At 39.3% G+C, this 23,551-nt stretch overlaps 1 protein-coding gene across 1 annotated transcript in view; it reads left to right on the top strand.

Moving 5' to 3' along the window:
* The window catches only part of LOC104953440 (cyclic AMP-responsive element-binding protein 3-like protein 2), a 3,994-nt gene extending 1,348 nt beyond the window's left edge, over window positions 1-2,646 (top strand). Inside the window, exons 3-4 of the mRNA XM_010780389.1 lie at window positions 575-809; window positions 1,209-2,646. Coding sequence (XP_010778691.1) covers window positions 575-809; window positions 1,209-1,272 — 299 coding nt within the window. The 3' untranslated portion in view covers window positions 1,273-2,646. The remainder of the gene's footprint in view (window positions 1-574; window positions 810-1,208) is intronic.
* The last annotated feature ends 20,905 nt before the right edge of the window (window positions 2,647-23,551 follow it).

Raw genomic sequence — 23,551 nt, 5'->3', positions numbered from 1 at the left:
CCCACACACACACACACACACACACACACACAAACACACACACACACACACACACACACACACACACACACACACACACACACACACACACACACACACACACACACACACACACACACACACACACACTTTTGTAATAGATATAATTTTCTTAACAATCAAATCCAGTTTCCTGCCCCATCCTGCCGCCATGCAGACAATAACATAACAAGTGTGTCTGTGTGTTTAGCTCCATGCACAGCTGCTGACAGTGGGTGTGTAAATAGGGTTAGGGTTATGAGACAGTGGGCCCCTTCAAACTGACATCCAAAAGACACCAATACCTCAGAGGGTAGAGATTAAGAGATGTTAAAATTGTTTAACCTCTTTTAGTGTTGTTTTGTGTCTCTTTGTAGTTGTTATGTACTTTTTATATCTCTTACGAAAAGGCATTATTCAATATAGACAGTATATACCTACACAAATACATCTTGAACTTTGCTTGTATATGTTAAAAGTTTGCCTTTTGTTAAATGCAGAGATATAACAGAAAGGTAAATTAAAATGTCTTTTTTCATTCTTCTTTTATTTAAAGTGAAGTCAAGGAATCTGTTGTCCACCTTCGAGGACGAGCAGCCGCATCTCCTCGGTCTCGGTGGGGAATATCCCAACCAATGGGAGGAGGCGCCGGCTGTTGTCATGGCAGCGTGGCGTCGCTCGGAGCAACAGAAAGTGGTGGAGGAGCCCATCATGGTGGAAACACTCGTACCACTCAGAAATAATAGCAATGAAACGCAGACGTCTAAAAACGTGCTGCTGGACCTCCACAGGTAAACAGACTGTGCAGATACTTAGAATATAACAGAAGAATAAGACATTAGCGTTAGCAGTGATAGCAACATTAGCTGGGTTTAGGAAAGCGGAACTATGTATATGTATATATGTATGAATATTTCTTAATTAAAAAATGACCCAGAAAGATTAGAAGCCAGTTAATTGTATTATATATAAGGTTTTATAATGGACTCTTCACCGCACTACATTTGTATTTTCTTTAAAATATTGAAAAAAATGGCTGTAAGGTGCAGGAAAAGCCCAGAAATACATACTGGAAAAGCTTAAAAAGTACTGCAATTGGACATTATAATAGGTGAAGGATCCCTAAATGTGATATCAATTTAAATAAAGTATTTAATTTGTAATTAAAATCCAATGTTATGTGTTTTCAGGTCTTTGGAGAGCAGCAGCAGTAAAGTGATAGAGTTGGATCGGACGGTCAATGAGACCTCATGAGATTCATGTCAACACCCCCACATTATCCCACCATTACCCCCCCTGACCCTCATGATGACCTTTGACCCCCACCCCCTTCTAGACCTGGTTCAGTGTCCTGGAGCAAACCTCATACAGTAGTTCCACTGCTGACTGTTCCATCTCTGCTTAATCAGACACACTGTAATATTATTAATTAATAATTGTATAATAATAATAATAATAATAATGATAATAATAATAATAATAAGGAGGCACTGGTTGCTTTAATTTCTGAAGTAAAAATGCACTGAATAATTTCAATCATCAATCATCAGTTGTCTTCATTGACATTCAAATAGAAATAGTGAATTCCAGTGGAAAGTATTTTAAATATGACATGTGAGGCTTTTTACAGGACACTGAGGGAGAGAACCTTTGTATTTATAGAAACCTTTTTTTGGTTTTTCATAAAGTTATTGCTCTTTGTAGTTCTTTTAAATGTTTTTATTCCATTCCAGTGAGCCCCCTTTTGATACTTTTGTTTACGTTCATATTGTGTTTTTTTATTTTTATTTTATTGTACTCTTTTATATATTGTTATATATTTTCTTCAGCTGACTTTACATTTCAAACATCCAAGGCTTAACACGGGTTCCTGCACTCATTTAAAAAAGTTTTTATTTTTTAAAACCTTATATGAATCTGCAGCTCAAGTCTGTTGTTTGATATTGTGAATACTGACTGCAGATTTCAAATCCAGTTCAATAAATAGCTCAAAATATCTGTTGAGCATCCCACAATCTAAGGAATTGTTTGACATTTGAGGAAATATTCTTGTGCTTTTTTCGCAGAGAGTTAGAGATTATCAAGTGTATTTCGCCTGATGTCCAACTTTTAAAGAAATGTGTGCTGGAACCACAGAATGAACTTTCTTTGGCCTTATTTCCTGTGATCTTTTTGCCTTAAACACTTTCACCGTCAGCTATTTATCTGCTCTGATCTCTCAGCATTTGCCAAAAAAAACTTTCTACCCAGAAGTGAAAAAAAAGTATCTATTTTTGTAAATATAAGTTGTTAATAAATAAGCAAGTCCAAAACTGTCTGGGATGTGGAGTTTATAAACCAATGCATAATTGATCCTGAGTCTTTTGGATGCGATGGTGATAAATGATGAACATAGCTTTGTCCTGACTTCTGTTTCTGGTTCACTTTGTTTGTTACAGATCATGGCGTTAAAAGTCTTATTTGTTCATTTCAAGTTTATCTCAAGTCGGGTTTTACATTTCTCCTCTTTATTTAAACATGTTTTCTGATGTGTGTTAAACCCATTCCACTTTCTGTGTATCCAAGTTGTAAATACAAACATCCCATTTGTTAAAAACTCTTTATCCAGTTTTGAAAGTATAACAAGAAGAAATATAAGAAATTGTATATAACAAACTGAAGATGAAATCAACTGTAAAGACAAATATACCCGTTCAATTAAGGGACTAGAACACACTATTTCTATAACCATTTTTTAAGTTTTGTAGATCAATCAGTTGCTAGATTGCCAAAGATTTATCCTTAAATGTTTATGTTGTTAGGCCAAAACTTGGACTTTATTTTGAAAATTTCAATGGAAATTCTCTTCTAGTTTAGACTGAAACTAGCTGCAAGTGCAGAGGGATTTTTCCAAAATTAGATTTAAATTCCATGTTGCTTCTGTGTAAAGCTCTTGTCTTATTGCTTTCAAATGAATATAGTATTTTTCCTTAGTAAAAGCATATTTTGCAAAACCGCATTGTGATTGTGTGTGTGGTCTTTTTATGATAAATTACTGAGATTAGAGACAAAGAAAGACAAACAAAATGGTATTGAAGTATAGAAATAATGTAAAAGTACCATGATATCTTAAAGGTCCCCTATTATACTCTTTTTCATTACTATATTATAGGTCTCAGATATATACAATACATGTCTCTGAAGTGTTTGGCTCCAAACACCAAACAGATCATTGTAGCATCCCATAATCCCCTCTGTTGTACCACATGGGTAAAAATCAGAAGTGCCGGTACTGCGTACCGGTGAGTACCGGCCCAATTCAAGCACTGGTTTCAGCCCTGTTTCAAAAGTGCAAATTCTCTGTCTGTTACTTAAGATGAAAATAAGGAGCCCCTCCCCACGCCCCTCTGAGAGATATTTAGTTAAAAAGAACACAATGGTGCTCTAGGAGGAGATTCAGGTGATAAGGTGGGAAGGGGGTTACCTTGGATGGTGATTGGCTAATGGTTACACAAGGCAAAAAAAAATTATGACATCAAAGTGGCCAGCATCTGATCAGCTCACTTTCAGCCAGGTTTTTATATAAATGGATCAGGACAAAAAGAGAGCACATTTTTCCCCCTGAAACTTTCAGAATCTCTTTACACAGAGGGGACACATGTTGATATTAAAAGACATGAAAAAGTGGATTTTGCACAATAGGTGACCTTTAATCTTACATGCAATGGGATACAAAATAATGGCATTGGACTTAGTAGGAATATACAGTAATGTTAATACGATGGCATATTTTTCACATGGTTGAATATTGTGTATCTAATGTTGTATTTTGTACCTTGTTTTTAGTGCTAATTATAACATTTTAGCATGCTTCGGCAATCAATTAAGATAGTAAACATCAGCACGTTAGCATTGATATCGTAAGCATGTTAGCTTGCTGATGTTAGCATTGAGTACAGCCTGTAGACTCTTTTTTAGTTTCCATAACAGCTGGTTACACTCCCAAGAGAGCAAGAGAGTTTGAGTTATGTAAAATACAAATATATTAGTTTTATTATAATTGTTTTAAGTGAAATTAAGCAACGTTGAATTCTCGAGGAAAACATTATTTTACTCGAAAACATCCACAGTAAACAAAATAATCCAAAAACAGAGAAGGTTTTTCATTTGAATTAATTGGGAGCTGCTTTTAACTTTGACTACTGTCAATGCGTAAGTGTTTTGAAATAGATACGTTTTAAAGTAGACCTGGATTATGCTGCCCAAAAGTGTGGTTAGTTAGGGGTTAGGCTTGGGGTTTGTTTAAAGATATTTTGATATTGTTCTGCTGTTCTAAACGTGGCCCCATTTACGTCAAATCATAGAGAACTTTGTCAATTTACAATTTGTTCTCTCTGAAGGTATGAGAAAAAAACTACATTTTCTTCAAGAGTTCAAGACAACACACTGTGTACAAATTATTATTTGGGGGGAAGTAAGACCACTTCTAAAAAGGACTGACGTGCAAAAAACCGTCCCAAAATGTAACGCTTACTTCAGTGCATGATAGACAAGTGCTATAGCCTCCAAACCTTTCGGTGCAACGTTAAACTAAAGTTGAAGTGCATTAGGACAGAAAGGCTTCTCAGGGTTAACAGAGGCCTGCAGAGGAGCTTCTATCTCCTTCATCATGACGAAGATCCTGAAATAGATCTGCAGCAGCGCCTCATAATTAGTAATGAGAATGGCTCTGACAGTCCCAAGACGAAACGCAGTCCCACAGCACCAGTGTCATAGTAACACAGCAGAAATAAATTCCTTCACGGCTCCAGTTATGGTGCGATGCTTTGTCGTAAAATCAATATGAAAACACCGAGTAGTTTCCAAACTGTGTGATGAAACATTTGTAACAAAGATCAAGGAGCTGTGGTCTGTTGCACAGGGTTGCAGGAGTTTCCAGGCACACAACCTGTTAACTATAAATGAGACAATGTTTTCATCAAGGCTCACAGAGAAAGGGTCGACATTGTCTTCTCTCTTTGAGTCATGATGAAGAGTCTAATAAAATAGTTTCTAGATCCGCTTCACCACCTCCGGGTGAAGCGCCCACTCGCCTGGCAGGAGTCCGCCCCTCGACATGAGGTCGGCCCCCCTGATCTCCAGACCCGGAATGTGGAGAGCTGCCCAACTTTGAGTCACTTTTGACTTATTTATTTAAATATTGTGTTACTAAATAAAAGATGTTGACATATTAAGTCAAAGTTATGATATACTAAGGCAAAAATGATGTGGTACTTAGTGTAACATGTATAGTGTTAAGTCAAAATTATGATACCAAGATGTAGTCAAAATGTTGACTTGTTGAGTAAAAATCAGGAGATACTAGTTCAACAAATTACATATTTATTCAAAATAATAAAGTAAAGAATTGTGATCCTTAGACAAAATGGTGTATTATGTATTAAGAATGTTGACTTATGTGACTTATTAAGTATAAAGTGTAGTGTTAAGTGAAGACAATGTAAAAAGTGCAGACATAGTTATGTGATGTAGTAAAAATGTTAACTTATTTAATCAAAATGATGGGAAACTGAGTGGAACATATGTAAGTATTAAGTCAAAATGATGACACTATTTCAAAGTTATGTGAGCCGGGACTAAATAGTTTATTACATTGAGATCACGTTAAACAAAGTGAAAATATCGACGTATCAAGTCAAATGTACAGTACGTCATACTTGTTGACCTTCATAAGTGAAATCCTTGTCGTCACGATGATGTGTTGTGACATCTATAATGACTGCATGTCAGTGTGTTATTTCATGTCCATGCGGTGTGTTTTCCTTTAATTATTAACGGTTGGTAATTGCAGAGATTGCAGACAGATGCTCTCCTGCAGAAAAGGTCAAACAGTTCACAAAGGTCAGAAAGGAATTTACAAATCTGACGGCTTCTTGCAATGAAGAGAAACACAGGAGCAGACAGATGTGGCCTGGTGTTTGACAGGAAGATAAACTGCTGCACAGAAAGGGTTACAATCATTTGGTCAGAGTACATTATCAACTTGCACATCCGTAAAGACAACATATGGGCTATTTGTGTGTGTGTGTGTGTGTGTGTGTGTGTGTGTGTGTGTGTGTGTGTGTGTGTGAGTGTGTGATTAGTGTGTGCAGCTCACCCTCTGCCCTACTTTCTGAGTGATGATGCTGCAGAAAGGAGGAGGAGAGGGAATATCCCACAATGCCACGCTGCTCATCCCATGGGCCAGATGGAAGGACAGACAGACGGATAATCTTATAGATGGATGGATGCTGCAGTTACAGTCCGCACACACTGAACGTGTTAATTGTCACCGCCCTCACAGCAGCTCGCTCTTTCGCAGTTTTTAAAAGCTACCATGTCACACAAAAATCAGGTACCCAACTTCCGGTCACTAATGATAAAATAAAATAATTTTCAGACAAGCTTGAATTGTGTTTATCCCAGTGCAAATATGCCATATCAGTAAAAAGCCAATCTAAAATATACTGTACACGAAGGCAACATTTTAAAAGAGTAAATTATTTTATTGTCCATAATGAAGGACATAATATCCCATTATAAACATTATTACAAGTCAGAGAGTTGTAATTATAATAATTGAATATCATATTGAAGTGTGTGAATTTATAAATTCTGTAAAAGTGTACATTTTATTAAACACCTTTTATTTGGTAATGCTATTATACATTACAAATCTGCCGGATAATCACAAGGTTAAAGTTGCATTCATATAAAAACTAAAGTGCTCCTATTACATTTCTAAACTACCGTTTTAGCATGATGTAAAAAAAATTATGATAAATTTATGAATTGAAGTATGACAACAAATACAACAAATAGATAAACCAGAACACAATAAAATGTATACAGTATGTAATAATTGTAAAATAGCAATATTTACAAAAAAGCTGCATTGTGTAATGGAAACTTTCGAATAGATTCTCACTTCATACACAACCATTTTTATTCAGAAACATTAGCTATGTTTTGCCTGTTCTGAAACATCTTCTTAACAGCTGTACATTTCTTTTTTGGAAAGCTTTTATTGTGAAGGATATGAAGCTGTACTTCCTGCCTTACATTTCTCACTTGATGTAGATCGCTGGCAGTTGGTTTGGTGCTCGTGAGTGCAATTCGGTCTGTTGTCCAGGGCGACCGTGCCTGGCTGCAGCATATAAAGGGGGTTAACGGTCAAAAATCAAAACGGTCAAGCCGCTCAAACACGTTAACGGGGTCGCATTAACTCCCCCCGTAACCGCTAAATCCTCCGCTCCTCCACCGGCACCTGTGTACCCCCACAAGCCGTGAGAGAGGGGGTCCAGAGCGGGGGGCAACACAGCCAGGACCGACCGGCATGGACCCCCAAGCTAAGAGTCGACCCGGCCCGGGAGGCTTCAGCGGTCGCCTGGCCTCTCTGGGAGCCGACGGGGGAGACTCGGAGTCCGGAGCCGGTTCAGAGGAAGCTTCCGTGGGCTGCTGCAGCGACACATTCAGCACTCTGCCCGACATGGAGCAGGACACACTGGAGGAGAAATTAAGAGGACTGGCGTTCAGAAAACAGACCTCGTATCGGTGAGTGGGGAAGCGAGGAGGATGCTGGGACAGGATACTGCTCATGTTGGTCTGTTATGAATAAAGCTAGCACCCATGTTTATTTTATATAGCTAAGTGATATGGTAAGAGTGACATGCCCGGCTAGCCTAAGCGTAGAAACACAACACAGGGAAGGACACAAAGAGAGTGAGGGATTATATTAGAGGTTATTAATATTTTTCTTGCTAAATTCACATGTTTTGGTATGGTAGCTTGTCAGGGCTAGCCACGTTATTGTCATGCTGTTCACATCCTCAACATGTCATTGATACACACAGCAGCAGCAGCAGCAGCAGCAGCATTTAAGCTCATGTCAGTGATGAATCAAAACAATTTGGCTAAAACATTGTGTGTCTATTGGTGTGTGTGTGCATCTCCCTGTGGTGTTGTAGCCATGTTGTGATGGAGCATGTGAATAGGGGGAGGGGGAGTATTGCTTTTGGGGAAATATGTGTGTGTGTCTGTTTGTGTATGTTTTATGAGTGTGTATGTGTGTGTGTGAATGCCAGCAGCAGCCTGACACCCTGGTGCGACTGGCAGCTGCTGTTGATAGTGAAAAATGGCCAGAGACCAAACACACATGCACACACACACACACAGCCGTTTTAGCTGTCAAATGTCACTGTCAGGAATGTGTGGCATCTATCTGTCTGCCTGTCAATTTGGTATTTGATTGTGGCTCTGTCTCTCCCAAAAGGATCTGTATTTGGAGGTCAAATTTAAGATGTTAACTTTTTATTTAGGGAACTGTGGCAAGTAAATCAACAGTTTAAGTTACTATAATCTGTGTAATTCACTCAGCAATTCAATATTAATCGATTGAGCATATAGCTGGTCTATTTTCACTCTTCATGTTTATTTATGCACCTTGATTTGAAAAAAACAAAGCAAACACATTTTTTCCTCTAATTAGTTTGATCAATTTCCCAAATTAATTTGATTAAAAACAAGAACGTATAAGCTTTTAAATGAAGCCTTTTTATTTCACGAGTAATAGACGTCTCAATCATATTAAATATGTTTCGTACACACTTTAAAATGGAATAAACAGACCTTTTGACAGGGAAAGTCTTCCTATTTCATCTAGGGATGTTACTGTATAATCCTATTTTGCCGATGACGATTTGTCTGTTTCGTTATTTTGAAGATCCATAGTCTTTTGAAACACCCAATTGAGCACAGTAAGGTACTGTAAGGCAATTACTTTACCAAGGTTATCCTCATTTTTATTGTACCGTCATTTAGAGAATTTCACTTCCTCTGTGTGTTTCCCCAGGGGAACCGCTTTGGGTTAAGTGAGGTTTCCAGGAGATAGTGCATCATCATGAGTGCCACAGCTGGTTCCCTCTCTCCATTTTATAACTGCAGGAGTAGTTTGTTCTGATTAATCTGTTTCCTCAGTCAAAGAAACCTTGCGAAAGGGATGGATTTGGTAAATTGTGCATGTCAAATCTATGTAATCTGGAGTAAAGGATGATCATCTGACCCTCGTCATATGCGCTGCAGAGTTTCACCATGAGGTTTCATTACTACATCAACATAAATTCAAGAGATGAGTGAGACATTTGGGACGTGTAAAGGTGCACTGATCAATCTTAAGCTGCAGAACTCTAACTGGAATATTAAAATCCAGTCAAATATTAATGTTCGAAAAGGTAAAAGGTTCATATTTGACTGGTTGGGATGCTGTTAGCTATGCTTCCGACATCCAACATTTTGAATTAGTTTTGCGTGCATGATGGAGGCAAAACGATGTTGGTTTAGCTCGTTAAAAGCTTTTTAAGAGGAATACATTTGTTAGGTTGCCCTTAAAGATGCTGTAACAGCTGCTAGATCTGTTTGAATGTGTGCAGCCGAGCAGCAATGTACACCTCAAGATAACTACCCCAAAGAAACAGCTCTCAATCTGTTCAATATAAATGAAGCTACAACTGGTTAACTTTGCTTAGCATGAAGACTGGAATCTGTCCAAAGATAAAAGCAACACATCTGTAGCCCACTAATTGACACGCTTAGTGTATTTGTTTAATCAGTGGTTTGTGGTTCTGGTTTTACAGGCCGTTATGTGCTGGACTATTTATTTGTACTCACTGGTTTCCTAGTAACATCACAATGACAACAATGCTCTATTGAAGATTTCCTAAACTTGTCAATCTAATCCTTCAGTCAGATATTCAGTTAAAAGTGTTGCACTTCATTTAACGCTCAACCCACGTTTTTGTGGGTTTAAGCTCTTTAATTCTCATATATTTATATGTACACTGATAGAAATGGGATTGTTAGTAAAAATGACAGAATAAATATAGTCGGGAATCTGTACTTCACAAGAACAATGAGGCGGCAACATTATTTTCCACCCATGTCACCCTCAGCTCTGTAGCCTTTCCCAGTGATGTATCTCAGTGCTGGTGTACTGTAAACGGCTTCATTGGAAATCCCCAGTTGGATTAATTCCATTTGGAAAGAGAACATTTTGCTCATGAAACAAAGTGAAGCCATTGTTCACTATTATTGTTACAAAAAAATGTATTTGAGTGAATACAAGAGGAACCTCTTACGATTAATGAAGAAGCACTTCACTTATTTTTAATGGAGTTTTTGTTCCACCATTTAAAAGAAAGGACCGTTTCCTGGTAGAAACAAGCTTCTGGCTTTATTTGTAATCCTACACTGTATTCTAATTGTATGGACTTGATGAATGCAGTCTGGTGCTTTTATGTCAAATAAATCTTCTTTCTTGCACTTCTTTTCTATGTATAACAGTTGCATAGACACGCAGTAAGTCGCCATGCCTGGTGTTGTTTGACCTTTGGCCTCATTGGATAAAGCTATGTATAATCTATGCATTTCCCTCTTCATGGGATCAGCCATGTGGAGGAAATGGCATTAGCCGGTGGGAAGATGGTTTGAAGGAAGGTAGTTTACATAGCTTTGAAGTGGCCAGTGCCAAGGAGTGAATTACCATATGTGGTGATATGAAAGAGCTGAGAAATGATGACATTGAACATCAAAGGCAGTGTGTGTGTGTGTGCGCGTGCTTTTGTGTTTATGGCAGCGTAAAGCACGTGCAACTTATCTGCCAGACATTCGTTACAATTGGTGTGTGAGTGTGTTCCCAGAATACTGTCCCTCCTTTTTATCTATTATTAGACGTCTCACCCGTCCGCCTGCATGACAGTCAGAAAGACAGTCGCTTTGTGTGTCATGCATACCAGTTAGTCAGCGCGACAGATAGTCTGTATGACATTACATCAATTAGCTGCTCATTCAACCAGCCGCACTCTCTATCTGTAAGTGAGTTAGTGAGTCACAAAGTGCTTTTCTAGGCACTTCCTGTCTGTGACTGTCAGCTGGTCAGCATTTCACTTAGGTTAACCTTTCAGCTGAACAGAAAGGGAATCATCCAGTCCTGTAAATGTCCAATGTTAATAGGGCTGCAACTATAACTGCCTATTATTTTCTTAGGTTCATCGAGTAATCATTTTGTCTTTAAAATAGAGAAAACATTGAAAAGTGTCCTCAAAGCCCAAGGTAATGTTTTGATCTGTGGATCCAAAACCCAAAGACATTACTGTAAGATTATATAAATAAGTAGGAAATAAAGTACAATAATAAATGAAGCAGGACATCTATTTTAAGGGGCTTTTAAAGTACATTGTTTTCCATTTTTGCATGAAAAACCGATATAATAAATAGAATAGTTGGGGGTTCTTTATTTCTGTCGATCTACTTATCAATGTCAAATATATATGGGCATTAATGGAACTCTTGCTATTAGATGCTATAGATTCCTACTTCAATAATAGACGAAACAATTAAGCTGTGGTTGCAAATCAATAGTCTAGAATGGGTGGTGAGCGGTTGTTTCCTTTCTTTGCTTTTTTGTTCGTTTGCACACAGATTTATTTTCCCACTGCCAAGTCTTCCCTGGCTTCTTCACTGTATACACATTTGATCCAAACGAATCTTCCTGGCAAACCAACACTCGGACCATGACTCTGCTGGGTAAACATGACCTGTTTGCCCAGGAGGGAAATATACAATGAAACAAACGCTATGTTTCACCAACCAGCTTCTCATGTGGTGAGATTTCACCACCGCCATCTTGGGAAACAATGCAGAAACAAACTTCCACAAGACAGGATGTTGTAACATTATCTATTTACTATTTATAGCCCACTTCACAAACAGAAGATCACAAAGCGCTTGTCCAATTGACTTGGGGTTTCATGTCCTCTGAGGCTGCGGGACAGTATATACAGCAGGGACAAGGAAGAAAGACTGGAGAGACATGAAGAAGGGGGAAAACATAAAAAGATATGAATGTATCTCATGTTGCTAGCACTGTGCACCACCTGCAGGGGTAAACAGTGATCAAAGGCCTTTCATCATGTGATGCTGGCAGAATATAAAACCCTTTCCAGCCTTCAATTAGGATAAAAGACGGAGAGCAGAGGGAGAAAAATGGGCAGAGAGGGAAGAAGGAAGTGTTTGAGACAAAGTCAAAGGTATGTGACGATTTGTGAAAAAGGAGAAATAGCAACAGATCTGCGCTGACAAATTATAAATCAATATTTGTATTACTCAAGAGAAAACTGATACTGTAGGTTGAGGAATAAAACGCCAGAGCCTTTATCAGATTTCATAGGCGTACTTACCTTGAGGCTCTTAAAGGTACTCATGAATTTTGTATCTGGTGATCGTCTTTCATATAAACAACATACACGGGTCAATAACCTAAAGCAAAAAAGATATTTCAATTTGAGAAACCTCTGTGATGCCATGCTGCTTACAGTAATTGTGTAACCGAGCAGCGCATCAAAGTGCAGAACAATAGCATCGTTTTCCCCCTGGGGAAATTAAGTTTAGGCCAACACAGAATAAAACACTCATTATACACAACAGGGAACAACGTTCAATACACTTAGCTCATCACAGGGAGTACTCACATATGATCTTTTAACATCCAAGCACCAAAAGTAAATATGGATCACATGTCACTCATGTATTTTGTAAGACTGACAAATTCAGGTCAATTACGGAATGAATCATTTCATTAAAATCACAGATATTTAAAGGACGTAAGTCTTATGAGTTATTTTTTCCCAGAGATCTGATTGTACCAGATTAGTAAGTGCTATCTTCCAGTTTAAATGGACCGGTTGTTAAACATCCATTGTGCCCCTGGGTCATAGGTCATCGGTTAGAAGGAGTACAGCTTCAGTTGGTTATTCAATCTTTATTTTCTAAGGTAGTCTCATTGAGTTTAAGATCAATTTGACCAGGGAAACCTGAGAACTAAAAGCATTCACAAGAACGCAATAGCAACGATTTAAAAACACTCCCTATCAGCAATAAGTCGAAGGTGCCCATGCAAACATTGCTGTATTCTGAAATGTCACAGTCACATACTGTAGGTCAGGTTTGAATGCACGCCATTGGGTGCACGAGTCAGCAATACTTGGTACTAACTTCACTTTTAGCCAGAGTGATGTGTCAGTGCTCGATGTCCGCCACTTGGAGATTAATTGTTGGTTTAATTGTCATGACATATTCTACAGACATTCATAGTCCTCAGAGGATGAATTGTACTGACTTTGTGATCTTTGATTTTAATCTTGAGATTGACATTCTGGTTTTTAAATCAAATAACTTTGCAAGTGTTGGATGGATTGCCCAACAAATTCACACAGACATTCATGGTTGGTGCCCAGAGCATAAAACATGGTGATCGCCTGACCTTTCTATGTATCCCCACCAGCATGTCAACGTTAAAATGTATCTATTAAAACATCCTAACATGTAGTTGATAACTATATGTTTTATATCCTTGTCCTTCTCTTATGTAGTCTTATACAATAAAACATAAGATTAACTGTGTTTTTTGTAATAACCACACAGAGCTCGCTACCCTTTGTTTGACTATAGTAAGAGCTGCTCCCTTATGTTTGATACAATCAGTGCATGAGTGGTTTTGTAGCTCAGTCTGTGTTAAATTCAGTGCAATCCTTGGCTCAGAGTCTGGACTGCTTATTAATTTATAAGTGGACGATCAGAGCACCAATTGTTGATGAAATGCAAGGCTCTGTGACACAATTTTCCCTCTCTCCCCTCATCTTCAGTATGGAAGAACAGATATACATGCATATTGATGATTCTTTTCCCATTAGAAGGAGGATGGGAGTAAGCTGTATGGATATATGTATAATTCAAAAGACATAACGGGCCAAAAGATACATTTTTGAAACCAGTGCTTCATTAGTGTGTGCTGCTATATAAAGCAGCAGTTGGCTTTTTGTCAAGGGTCTTGTTAATTCCAGTCATACGTAGTTGTCCATTTTATTGGACTGCTGTTGTGTTTCAGTGGAGAGTGTCCCATGGATTACTGAGCTGCATATAGGTTTACTGTCAAAAACACCAGAGAAATAGTCATTACGTTTATTCATTTAAAAAAAGAAAAAAAACATTTTTTATTTAACTGTGAAGCATTCGATCATCTATTTACTCTAAATCAATGCTGTCCAATCATTTCTGATTTCGTGAACTTAAATTGCCATTAAAGTTCACTTGTATTTGACACCAGTTTCCTGCAAAACAATCTTATCATATGACGTTTGGATTTGAAAAAAAATTGGCTATAACACCTCGTACACACGGTTCTGTTGGAAGCTTCAACGAAGACGCTTCCCATTCACTTTGAATGGGGTGACGTCACGCTTTGCCAAACTGCACTGTGGTTCCGTTGCTTCGCTTTGCCTCTGTTGCTCCCGGCGAAAGTTGGGAAAAGTTCAAGCGTCGACGGAAGCGCGAGCCAATCAAATGATATGCCAGTACAAGCGCTAGCCAATCAAACCGCGTGCTTTGTGTGTCCGGGGCGGGAGATTAATGTGATTGGTTCTTGGTCGCGTTAACCCCAAGCGTCAGACACACCCCACCGGCAAGCGTCAACGCAACGCAACCGTGTGTACGTAGCGCACATTATGAGACTGTTTATGGAGTTTGGATTGTAACAAACACTTTTCATGATTGTTTGGGGTGATAAGGTGGAGTTATTACAAACCTCTTTAGCATTTTAAATGGTCAATATACATTATTTAATCATTGTATTACTTATATATTTTTCAGGCTCAAAATAAAGCTTTAAGATAAGTTAACCATGTTCTGGGTGAAGTGACGGACAGGTCAAAGATGAGGTCACACTGAATATAGGCACTTTAGACAGGACGGATGCTGCGATACCGAGGGGAGGCTATCTCTTCCTGGCTCAGTCAAACGTGTTGAATAATGTGTACGTTAGTGTGAGTGTAAAGCCTGTGTTAATCATTAGGATGTTCTGCTCTCCCTTCTCTTATCTCCCCATACACACATACAGTATTACAGTCAGATAGAGGTGTTAGTACACCCCCCCCCCCACCTTCTCTGAGTAATGCTGTTCCAGTTGGCTGCTCATGTTTGTGTATGCATAATTGCATATCAATCATTTTCTGCTAAGAAGCCGGGGAATGATGAAGTCTGTTTTAGGAACTGTGAGATTTCTGCTCTCTCTCTCTCTCCTTTCCTGGCCTTTTCAGGAGTGTCTGAGGGTGTGAGTGTGTGTGTGTGTGTGTGTGGGGGGTTATTTTGCCCATAATGCAGTGTGCTGAAGCATTATGGGGGATTGGCAGTCAGGAGTCGCTCCTTATTAGCCGTCTGGCTGGCTGTAAGAAGCTTTAAAAAACTGCAGGTTAAAGGCGACACAGAAGAGAAAAGAGAAGTGGATCTGCTTGCTGTTATAAAGAGGAACCTTGTTGTAGAGAAACCTTGACGTGCTGAAGATTAGTCAATGACTTCCTTCTCCATCAGACACTTCTTGTCTAATTGTGAAAGGTTTCTGCAAGACTTTAACCAGAATGTTCCCTGTTCGTACTTGTACCTCCGAAACAAAAAGCACAATAGTTCCTACTGTATTTTATCCACATATACAACATCTTGAACGTCATTCTGAGCCACAATGGATGACTGGGTCCAAAAAACTTGACTTTAAACCAGAAAACCGCTGTCAATGCCTAAGCAAGTTCTGTTCTGCAGGGGTTTGCGCAGGATACATATTCAGAGCAGCAAGAATCTATTAAATGAGCTCTACATAAGCCAAACCTTTTCAAGTGCTACATGCATACATGAGAAGTGTTTTAATGTTTTAATTTCTATAGATTTGAACAATTGTATTGGCCGAGGTGCGGTCCAATCTTGCTGTATATTCCTTGGAGAAAGCAACTTTTGTAAGATATAGTTATTTTCTGCCGCCTGTCTGACAGTATACCAGTCTCCTATCCAGCTAAAGACCAGAAATGAAGTATGATGATAACTTAATTGCCCACATCAATACACACGTCGTGACAGTCATCTAATCGCCCTGAAACAATTGAATGCAATGCAAGTCTTGTGATTTCTTTTTGGGTAAAACACAGGACACGCTGCCCTGACCGTTCTTCCTCCCACTTTATATACTGTAGGTGTCTGTTTACATTCCTCTGATGTGAAGGAAAGAGGCACAGGGCAGGGGTAAGCTCTACGTTTAGTCAACGTAAAAGCAATGGTAAAATACACAGTTCCACACGCTCATAGAGGTAGACAGAAAGGGAAACAATAATTAGCTTTATTGTTACACGAGGTATTCTTTAATTCCAGGGTCTTTCCACTCATGAGTTCATGGTTATTCATTTCATTCGTAAAGTTTATCGGAAGGAGAGTGACTGAGTTGTTAATTGTTATGAGGTCATTTACGAAATGGATTATTTTGATCACGCGTCACTTAAAAGTCGACGAAGCACAATACAAAGGAAATGATACCTGTCACAGAGCTAGTGTACCGGCTGGGTTTCTATGTCATTTATTGCTCTGTATGAAACATGATTTAGAAAAAGCTGAGGCCTTGCTTTGATCCAACAAGGTTATTCTTTATCTTTCTTCATGTTCGATGTATCCATACAAAGTACGAACTCCTGGTACTTTTTAAAACATTATGAATAAAACAGAATAAAGATAAATGCTTAACTTTTTTTTTCTTTTTAAATGTGCATTAATTCATATAAACAATAATCATTTTAAGATAATGATACAAATTGAAACACTAGAATATTAATAATGCTTGTTTCAAGACAGTTATATATAATAGGGAGATTCAACAAGGTTATGCTGATTAGATTTAGTTTTCATTCAGTTTTGAAAACTCAAGTTACATTTCATTTCATTTAGCTTTAAACCAAAGCAACTTACAAGGAGCTGAACAGAATGAAGCCGAACACACACACAGTGGGTGTAAGTGTGTTTGGACTGAATGATTGATTGGACGGCTAATTGTGGGCCTGAGTGAAAGGGCTGGATTACGAGCTGTTAGTGAGAGAGTCTCAGAGCTGGAGGTCCGAGTGTTGCCTGGCTGGACAGCTGGTAATGTTGGGTAAGCTGCATAATGATCTCCTTTAATCACTTTATGTAATTGGATGAAGGTTTTTACAAAGGTTTTTCTATGGGAAGACTGGGGATTCAAGGCACATCTTACTGTGGCAAACTGATGAGAAGAAGTGTATGCATTGAGCCTGCTTTGTTCCAATGTGCTTTATGAATATTTACAATAGTGGAATAAGTACCTCTGATCTCCTACTGATAGTAGTAGTATTGAAGTATTGTGTATTTGAAGAAAACACCAGGACTATAAGTATTCAACAGATTTCCCCAAAACGTATTTGTTCGGTTCAGATCCAAACCACACCATCATCACGTAAACATTCTTCAATGAAGAAGAAGAAGATGGACCTTTATTGATCCCCCGTGGAGGAAATTCAGTTTCCACTCTGTCATACACGCACATGCATTTTTATACAGGTACATACATTACACACTTTTTACAACATGCACATACATATACAAATACACACACAGTTATATGCACACATGCACATGCAGTTGAGAGGTCAGAGCGGAGGCAGCCAGTCTAGCCGGCGCCAGTAAACAGTTGGGGGTTAGGTGCCTTGCTCAAGGGCACTTCGGGAGTGGCCCAGGAGGTGAACTGGCTCCTCTCCAGTACCAGTCCACACTCCGTATTTTTGGCTCCGATCGGGACGTGAACCGGCGACCATGACAAGATAACTATGATGGAAAAGGTGGCCAAATTTCAATAAAAAAACTTGATGGCCCCCCCATGACCAATGACTATGGTATAAAATGTAAGCAATATCTGGTGAATTTGACATGAAGTGAGCTGTATTAGATTGCTGACTGCACCTTTAAGTAGCCCCTCCCCTCTCACGCACAACAGCCCCATCTGTCTGGTGCTTGGAGCCGATAATGAACCTGTCGAGAGGCCGATGAGGTGACACCGACTCCATCACTGCAGCTCTCTTTATATCTGTGCGCCTCTCATATAGAATAGAAAGAAAAAGAATACGTAAGAATTATGATGATTCATTGATGTCAAACTGTGCCCAGGTTCAGCTTGTCATTTGTGACTATTCACTGCTATTCCCTGCAGAATATGAAACTACATTGAAACTGACAAACACAAGCTTTTAATTTTCTAGCACCGTCACGACACCTGACTTACCTTTTTTAAGACATGAAATACTTGAGTATTTTTGGAAAAGAACCCATTTATTTTAAGTCAGCGTCTTGGTAGAAAGGACTTCATCACTTTAATTTCCCTCCAGGACCAACCTCACGTTACTGTCCTCTGATCCTCTAATCTTTCTTCTAATTGTGAGCTTTCCTTCCTCAGCTAAGGGACTGACAAAAGGGCATTTTATTTTTAGATTTGATTCCCATCCCTTTATTGTCGGATGTAATCGTCTTTGTAAATTATTTCAAAGGTTTCCGATGGATGAGAGAGATCTGTGGCTCTGAACCAAATGGCTGTGCTGACTAATTTGTTGGGGCTCCCAGCCAGCTGCTCCATCAGCTCCACATCCATAGGGGAGAGATCTGGCTCTCATTCTGTCTGCTTTTTGACTTTTCTAGTCTCTATGGTTATCGGACAAACTCTGGGTTATTCTACTCTTTTTATTTAACCATTTACTGTCTGTCTGTGTCCTTTTATACACCTCTATCATTTCTATATCCATACAAAACACACATAGAGTGATTGTAATCATGTATGTGCTGCATGGATTACGTGTGTGTGTGTGTGTGTGTGTGTGTGTGTGTGTGTGTGTGTGTGTGTGTGTGTGTGTGTGTGAGAGAGAGAGAGAGTGTGGTTGTTTGTGTGTCTGTGAGTGAATGCAGGTAGGATTATGGAGCACTGATCATCTCTCAGCTCTCAGAAAAATTAGTACACACACACACACACACACACACACACACACACACACACACACACACACACACACACACACACACACACTGACTGTGTAATTATGTAGGTGTCAGGGAACAATGTGTGAGGGTGAGGAGACGGTAGTATCACTCCCATGTTCTGGCTGTGGTTCATGACATTCTCTAATTGTAGTGTAGAATATCTATACATATCATTTCTGTGGTAACTCATAAACTATGATGTCTTATTATAGGTTAAGCTACCCAGCAGTATACAAAGTACGCTCAAACTTACCAGCTGCAGTGATGAACACATGAAAGCAGAAATAATATAATATCGTATCACATATTAGTCTGCAATGAATTATCACGAGTATGTTAACTTTTTGGAATGTAGGGCTTTTGGAGCAAATGGCGAGCTACATGTAAGAACAGCCCTGATTCAGTAGTAACGCCAAACCACCTTACTAGAAATGTTAGAAAGTCATCCTGGATCACGTACAAACGGTGCATATTTCATGAGCAAGTGAGAGCAGATTCACACTTCCTTAAGATTCACATTATTCTCACGTAGTTCCCCCTCCTCCAACTCTCTCTCTGATCCCGTCTCAGTGAAGTCATAAACAAAAACGGACATGTGTTTTTCCTCAATTTGCATCTGCTAACATACATTTGCATCTATTTGTGTCTTTCCATTAACTTAGTGTGCATTTGCTCTGCCTAAAGTTTGCATCACATTCAATCTGACCACGCCTTTGTTCACTCCCAATCCTCAAAGCAAACAATCCATAGTCCCGATACACTTGACAAAAAAATGCTAAATGAATCACACAATCCAGTCTGTGTCCTGTTGTGAGTTTGAATCAATCTCTCTTTGTTTGGCTCTACCTCTTTCCTAACAAAAATGCAGTACCAATTGGTGTGTGTGTGTGTGACAGTTATTGACAGTTCATTTAGAGAGTGCAGTGTGTGTATTCAGGCACTAATGTCTCCCATGGGGGCTTGGATTGACGAACTGGAGCATTGCCTTTCTATTACACTCCTGTCTTCTTGTTGATACTTTAGTGAGGCAAGTACAACATGCGGCTAATTATAAATCGGTATCCAGTTTGAAGGATGTGTTTTTAAATCCGCCTCATGTGTATAACATGAAATACGTCACCCCCCCCGGTGAATGTCCAAAGCCTTTATGTAGAAATCAGCGGTCGTTAATGTGAATAAATGAGACTACTAAGCACCATCAGGCGAACATTAGCCGCCTTTAGCCTAGCCAAGAAGTCATGTGTCGTTTATTTATAGCCTATTAGCCTACAACCATAATGTCAGCTTTATATTTCTGGAGATTAACTTTAACTATTATAAAAGTGCTTTTAATATTTGGAGATTATCCTACTGAACAAAACGCGAACCTATACACGTCTTATTCTCTGCAATATTAATAATTTAATCCCACTTTAAGTTCGGCCTACAAAAGCACGTCATCGCTGCACTACTCTGTACTCTCTCACTACCTCACTGCCTGTTCCCGGCTTTTATCTCGTTTTTCCAAAGCACCCTTTTTTTGTATCCGTGTGTGTGCATGTAAGGGTGTGTTACGTTCTGTTTTTGAGTTGACACTGACTCCACTATGACTCTTCGTAGTCACCTCACAAACAATAAGCTGTTCTCTACCTCTCTATGTCCACTTATAGAAACAGTGGGTTTTCTGAGTGGGAGTTTTGGAAGAGATAATCTGCTGACTCTGCTTGACACACAGAGTGAGAAATAGAGAGAGACTGGTAGTAAAGTACAGTACAACGTCAAATCTGTATTAATGGTCCTGTGAGTTTTGCCTGTTTATTATTATAGATATTTCAAGAAGAATAAAAAAATCCACACTGAGCTGAAAACGACATACTTTTGTGTAGCATAACTGTCTTTTCACCTAACAGTGTCTCTTAGAAATGACGTAAGTTTTAAACTAACATGTATGACGTAAATAACAACAGTTTGTGGTAGCCCACTTTCATTCAGATTTTCATCAGATTTGTTTACAATAATGTTATATGTCCTCTGTATTTGACACTCCCTCCCTCTTTTGTTATCATTGATGGCCATTTTTTTCTCACACCGCATATTTTTCTCGACTATGACTTAGCAAGAAGCGTATTTAAAGCGTACACTAACATGTTATCCGCATAATCAACGGAAACACATTAGCTATGTACAAATGACATTAAAAGCCTTGAATCTTGAATGATCTCGTGGATTTCTTGATTTCTCTGCAAACAAGTCTTTTGGAATGCTGCTTTATTTTGAAAATGTGTATCTGAATTTGAAACAAACGTCTGAGTGAAATAGTAGGTGGATGGAGATGTGAGCAGAGAGGTGGATAAGGATGAGGTTGAGGAGGGGAAGGAAAGAAAGCAGGACAGAGTGAAATTGTGAAGGAGAGATGAGGAGGAGGAGGATGAGGAGAGAAGCCAAGGCCTTTGGGCAAAGCCAAGACCGCCTACAGATGCTCCCTCCCTCCCTCCATCCCTCCTTTCCTCTCTTCTCGCAGTTATCCCTTTTCCTCTCTCTTAGCATGTCCTCTAGTCCTCTCTCTCTCTCTCTCTCTTTCACACTCCTCCCTTCCTCTCTAATCTGACTTTCCCTCCTCTCACTCTTTCTCTCTCTCCTCTTCATCCACCCCCAGAGGAAAAATAAAATAGGCCAATGGAGGAGTGAAGTGAAGGGCAGGCACCCACACCCACATGCAGACCTTCACCCCATCCAGTGAAGGACACCATCAAATATGCTCCGTCCCAAAGTCCAACATCCACACGGAAATAATCAGAGATAGATATTTTAGCCTTTATTGATAATGAAATCATTTCTCAGTGGATTGGTCCATGGTGTTTGTCTTGTCATGCCAGGGAAGCTGAGAGAAAGGCAGGGACGTGGTCTGAGTACTAATTCTCAAATACTAATTCTGAGCAGGTTTTTGAGTCTGGAGTGCAGTTCACACTCAGAAAAACAATGTGTGCTCAAAAGGTGCTACACAATTAATCAAAGTTGTATTTAAATCCCAAAATGGAATGGGGCAATATCCAAATCACATCATATTTAGTAAAGGAAAAATATCATTCTGCTACTTTGGGCCAGATGGAACAAGTTGTGCAACCAATATGCAGAACTCGTTAACAAATCGTTGCTTATTTTAACACTAGTAGCAACACGATTGTTATTTGGAGTCCAATATTCCCTGTCTTTATTGTGTATGTGACTGTTAATCTGCTAAAGGCTCCACTTTGCTCACTGGCTAGTCCTGAAATGACCGACAGACTGACATTGTCGTCCCTAGAGGCTGCTGACAGTGTGGCTAAAATAAATCCTGATGCATCCTAAAAAACAACAGTGGTGAAAACAGAACAGGAACACACAAAAACAACTATTCATCTGTAGCTTGATTATGAAGGTTTATATGGCAATAATGTTCTGTTGGTGCACACTAACTGGGAAAAGAAATGTACTACTTTTGTATTTTTTTTTTAATGGGGCGAAGCCTGCGAGCTAGGGCTGCTCGATTGTGGCAAAAATCATAATCTCGATTATTTGGGTCAATAATTGTAACTGCGATTATTCATTGAATTTGAAAACATCAATTTATTGGAGAAAAAAAATACGTTGATAACCCTGAACTTTAAGTGTACCGTAATTTTCGGACTATAAGCCGCGCCTTTTTCCCTATTTTTCGACGCTGCGGCTTATATAACGGTGCGGCTAATCTATGGATTTTTACAGCTAACGGCAAACACCTTTAACTCTATGGGCTCTATGGCCGGTCCGCGGACCCCCACCTTTAAGCGGCGGGTTCCAGCAGGAAAAGCTGGAGGCCGGAAAAGAGTGAGACAGTTAGCGCGCAAAAGTAAAAGTGGAACCGAGAGTGGTATGCCGCTGCTGCGGCTTATATTCAGGTGCGGCTTATAGTCCGAAAATTACGGTAATTCAACTGAAAAAAAAAAAATAATAATTATTTAAAAAAAATCGTTTTATTTTGATTACGTTGTTTTCGTAATTGTTGCAAGCCATAATCGTAATCGCGATTAAAATATGATTAATTGAGCAGCCCTACTGCGAGCAAGTTCAGGCAGTCTTAATATGCCGCTCTATTTAACCCTTCCAGATCTCTCCATGCATTGCTTGCTGCTGCTTTGCTGCAGCTACTTCCACGTCGCTGCCCGACCACCACCCCAGCTTCCCCCCCAGCTTCCACCTGTAGGCTCGGGGGGGGTTAGTTATTTAATCATCACTCATCGTGCTATGTATATCTGTGGAGTGATGAGGCCCGAGCCTAGACGGCAAACTCAACTATATGCTGCTTCTAATAAACATGTTAAAGAATCACGTGAGTTGTCTGACTGAACTGTCTCTAATTTGAGAGGATAAGGGCACAGAAAATGTAGAAGGTAATACTGGCATGCGTGTTATTNGCAGAGAGAGAGAGAGCAGATGACGAGACGAGCGAGAGTTTAAGTTTAAGTTCCCCCGATATAACCGCTCTCTTCATTTCACTCTGTGTATACAGTGCCCCGAAGCTTACGTTATGCGTTTTACTTAATCCTGTTGTAATTGCTATCGTACAAGTCATACAAATGTATAAAACTACTCATATCCATCCGTATGTCAACTATGT

This window comes from Notothenia coriiceps, unplaced genomic scaffold (assembly GCF_000735185.1).
Source record: "Notothenia coriiceps isolate Sejong01 unplaced genomic scaffold, NC01 NC01_scaffold00000465, whole genome shotgun sequence".
In the NCBI taxonomy this organism is placed as follows: Eukaryota; Metazoa; Chordata; class Actinopteri; order Perciformes; family Nototheniidae; genus Notothenia; species Notothenia coriiceps.
This window is presented reverse-complemented; position numbering and strand designations above follow the sequence as displayed.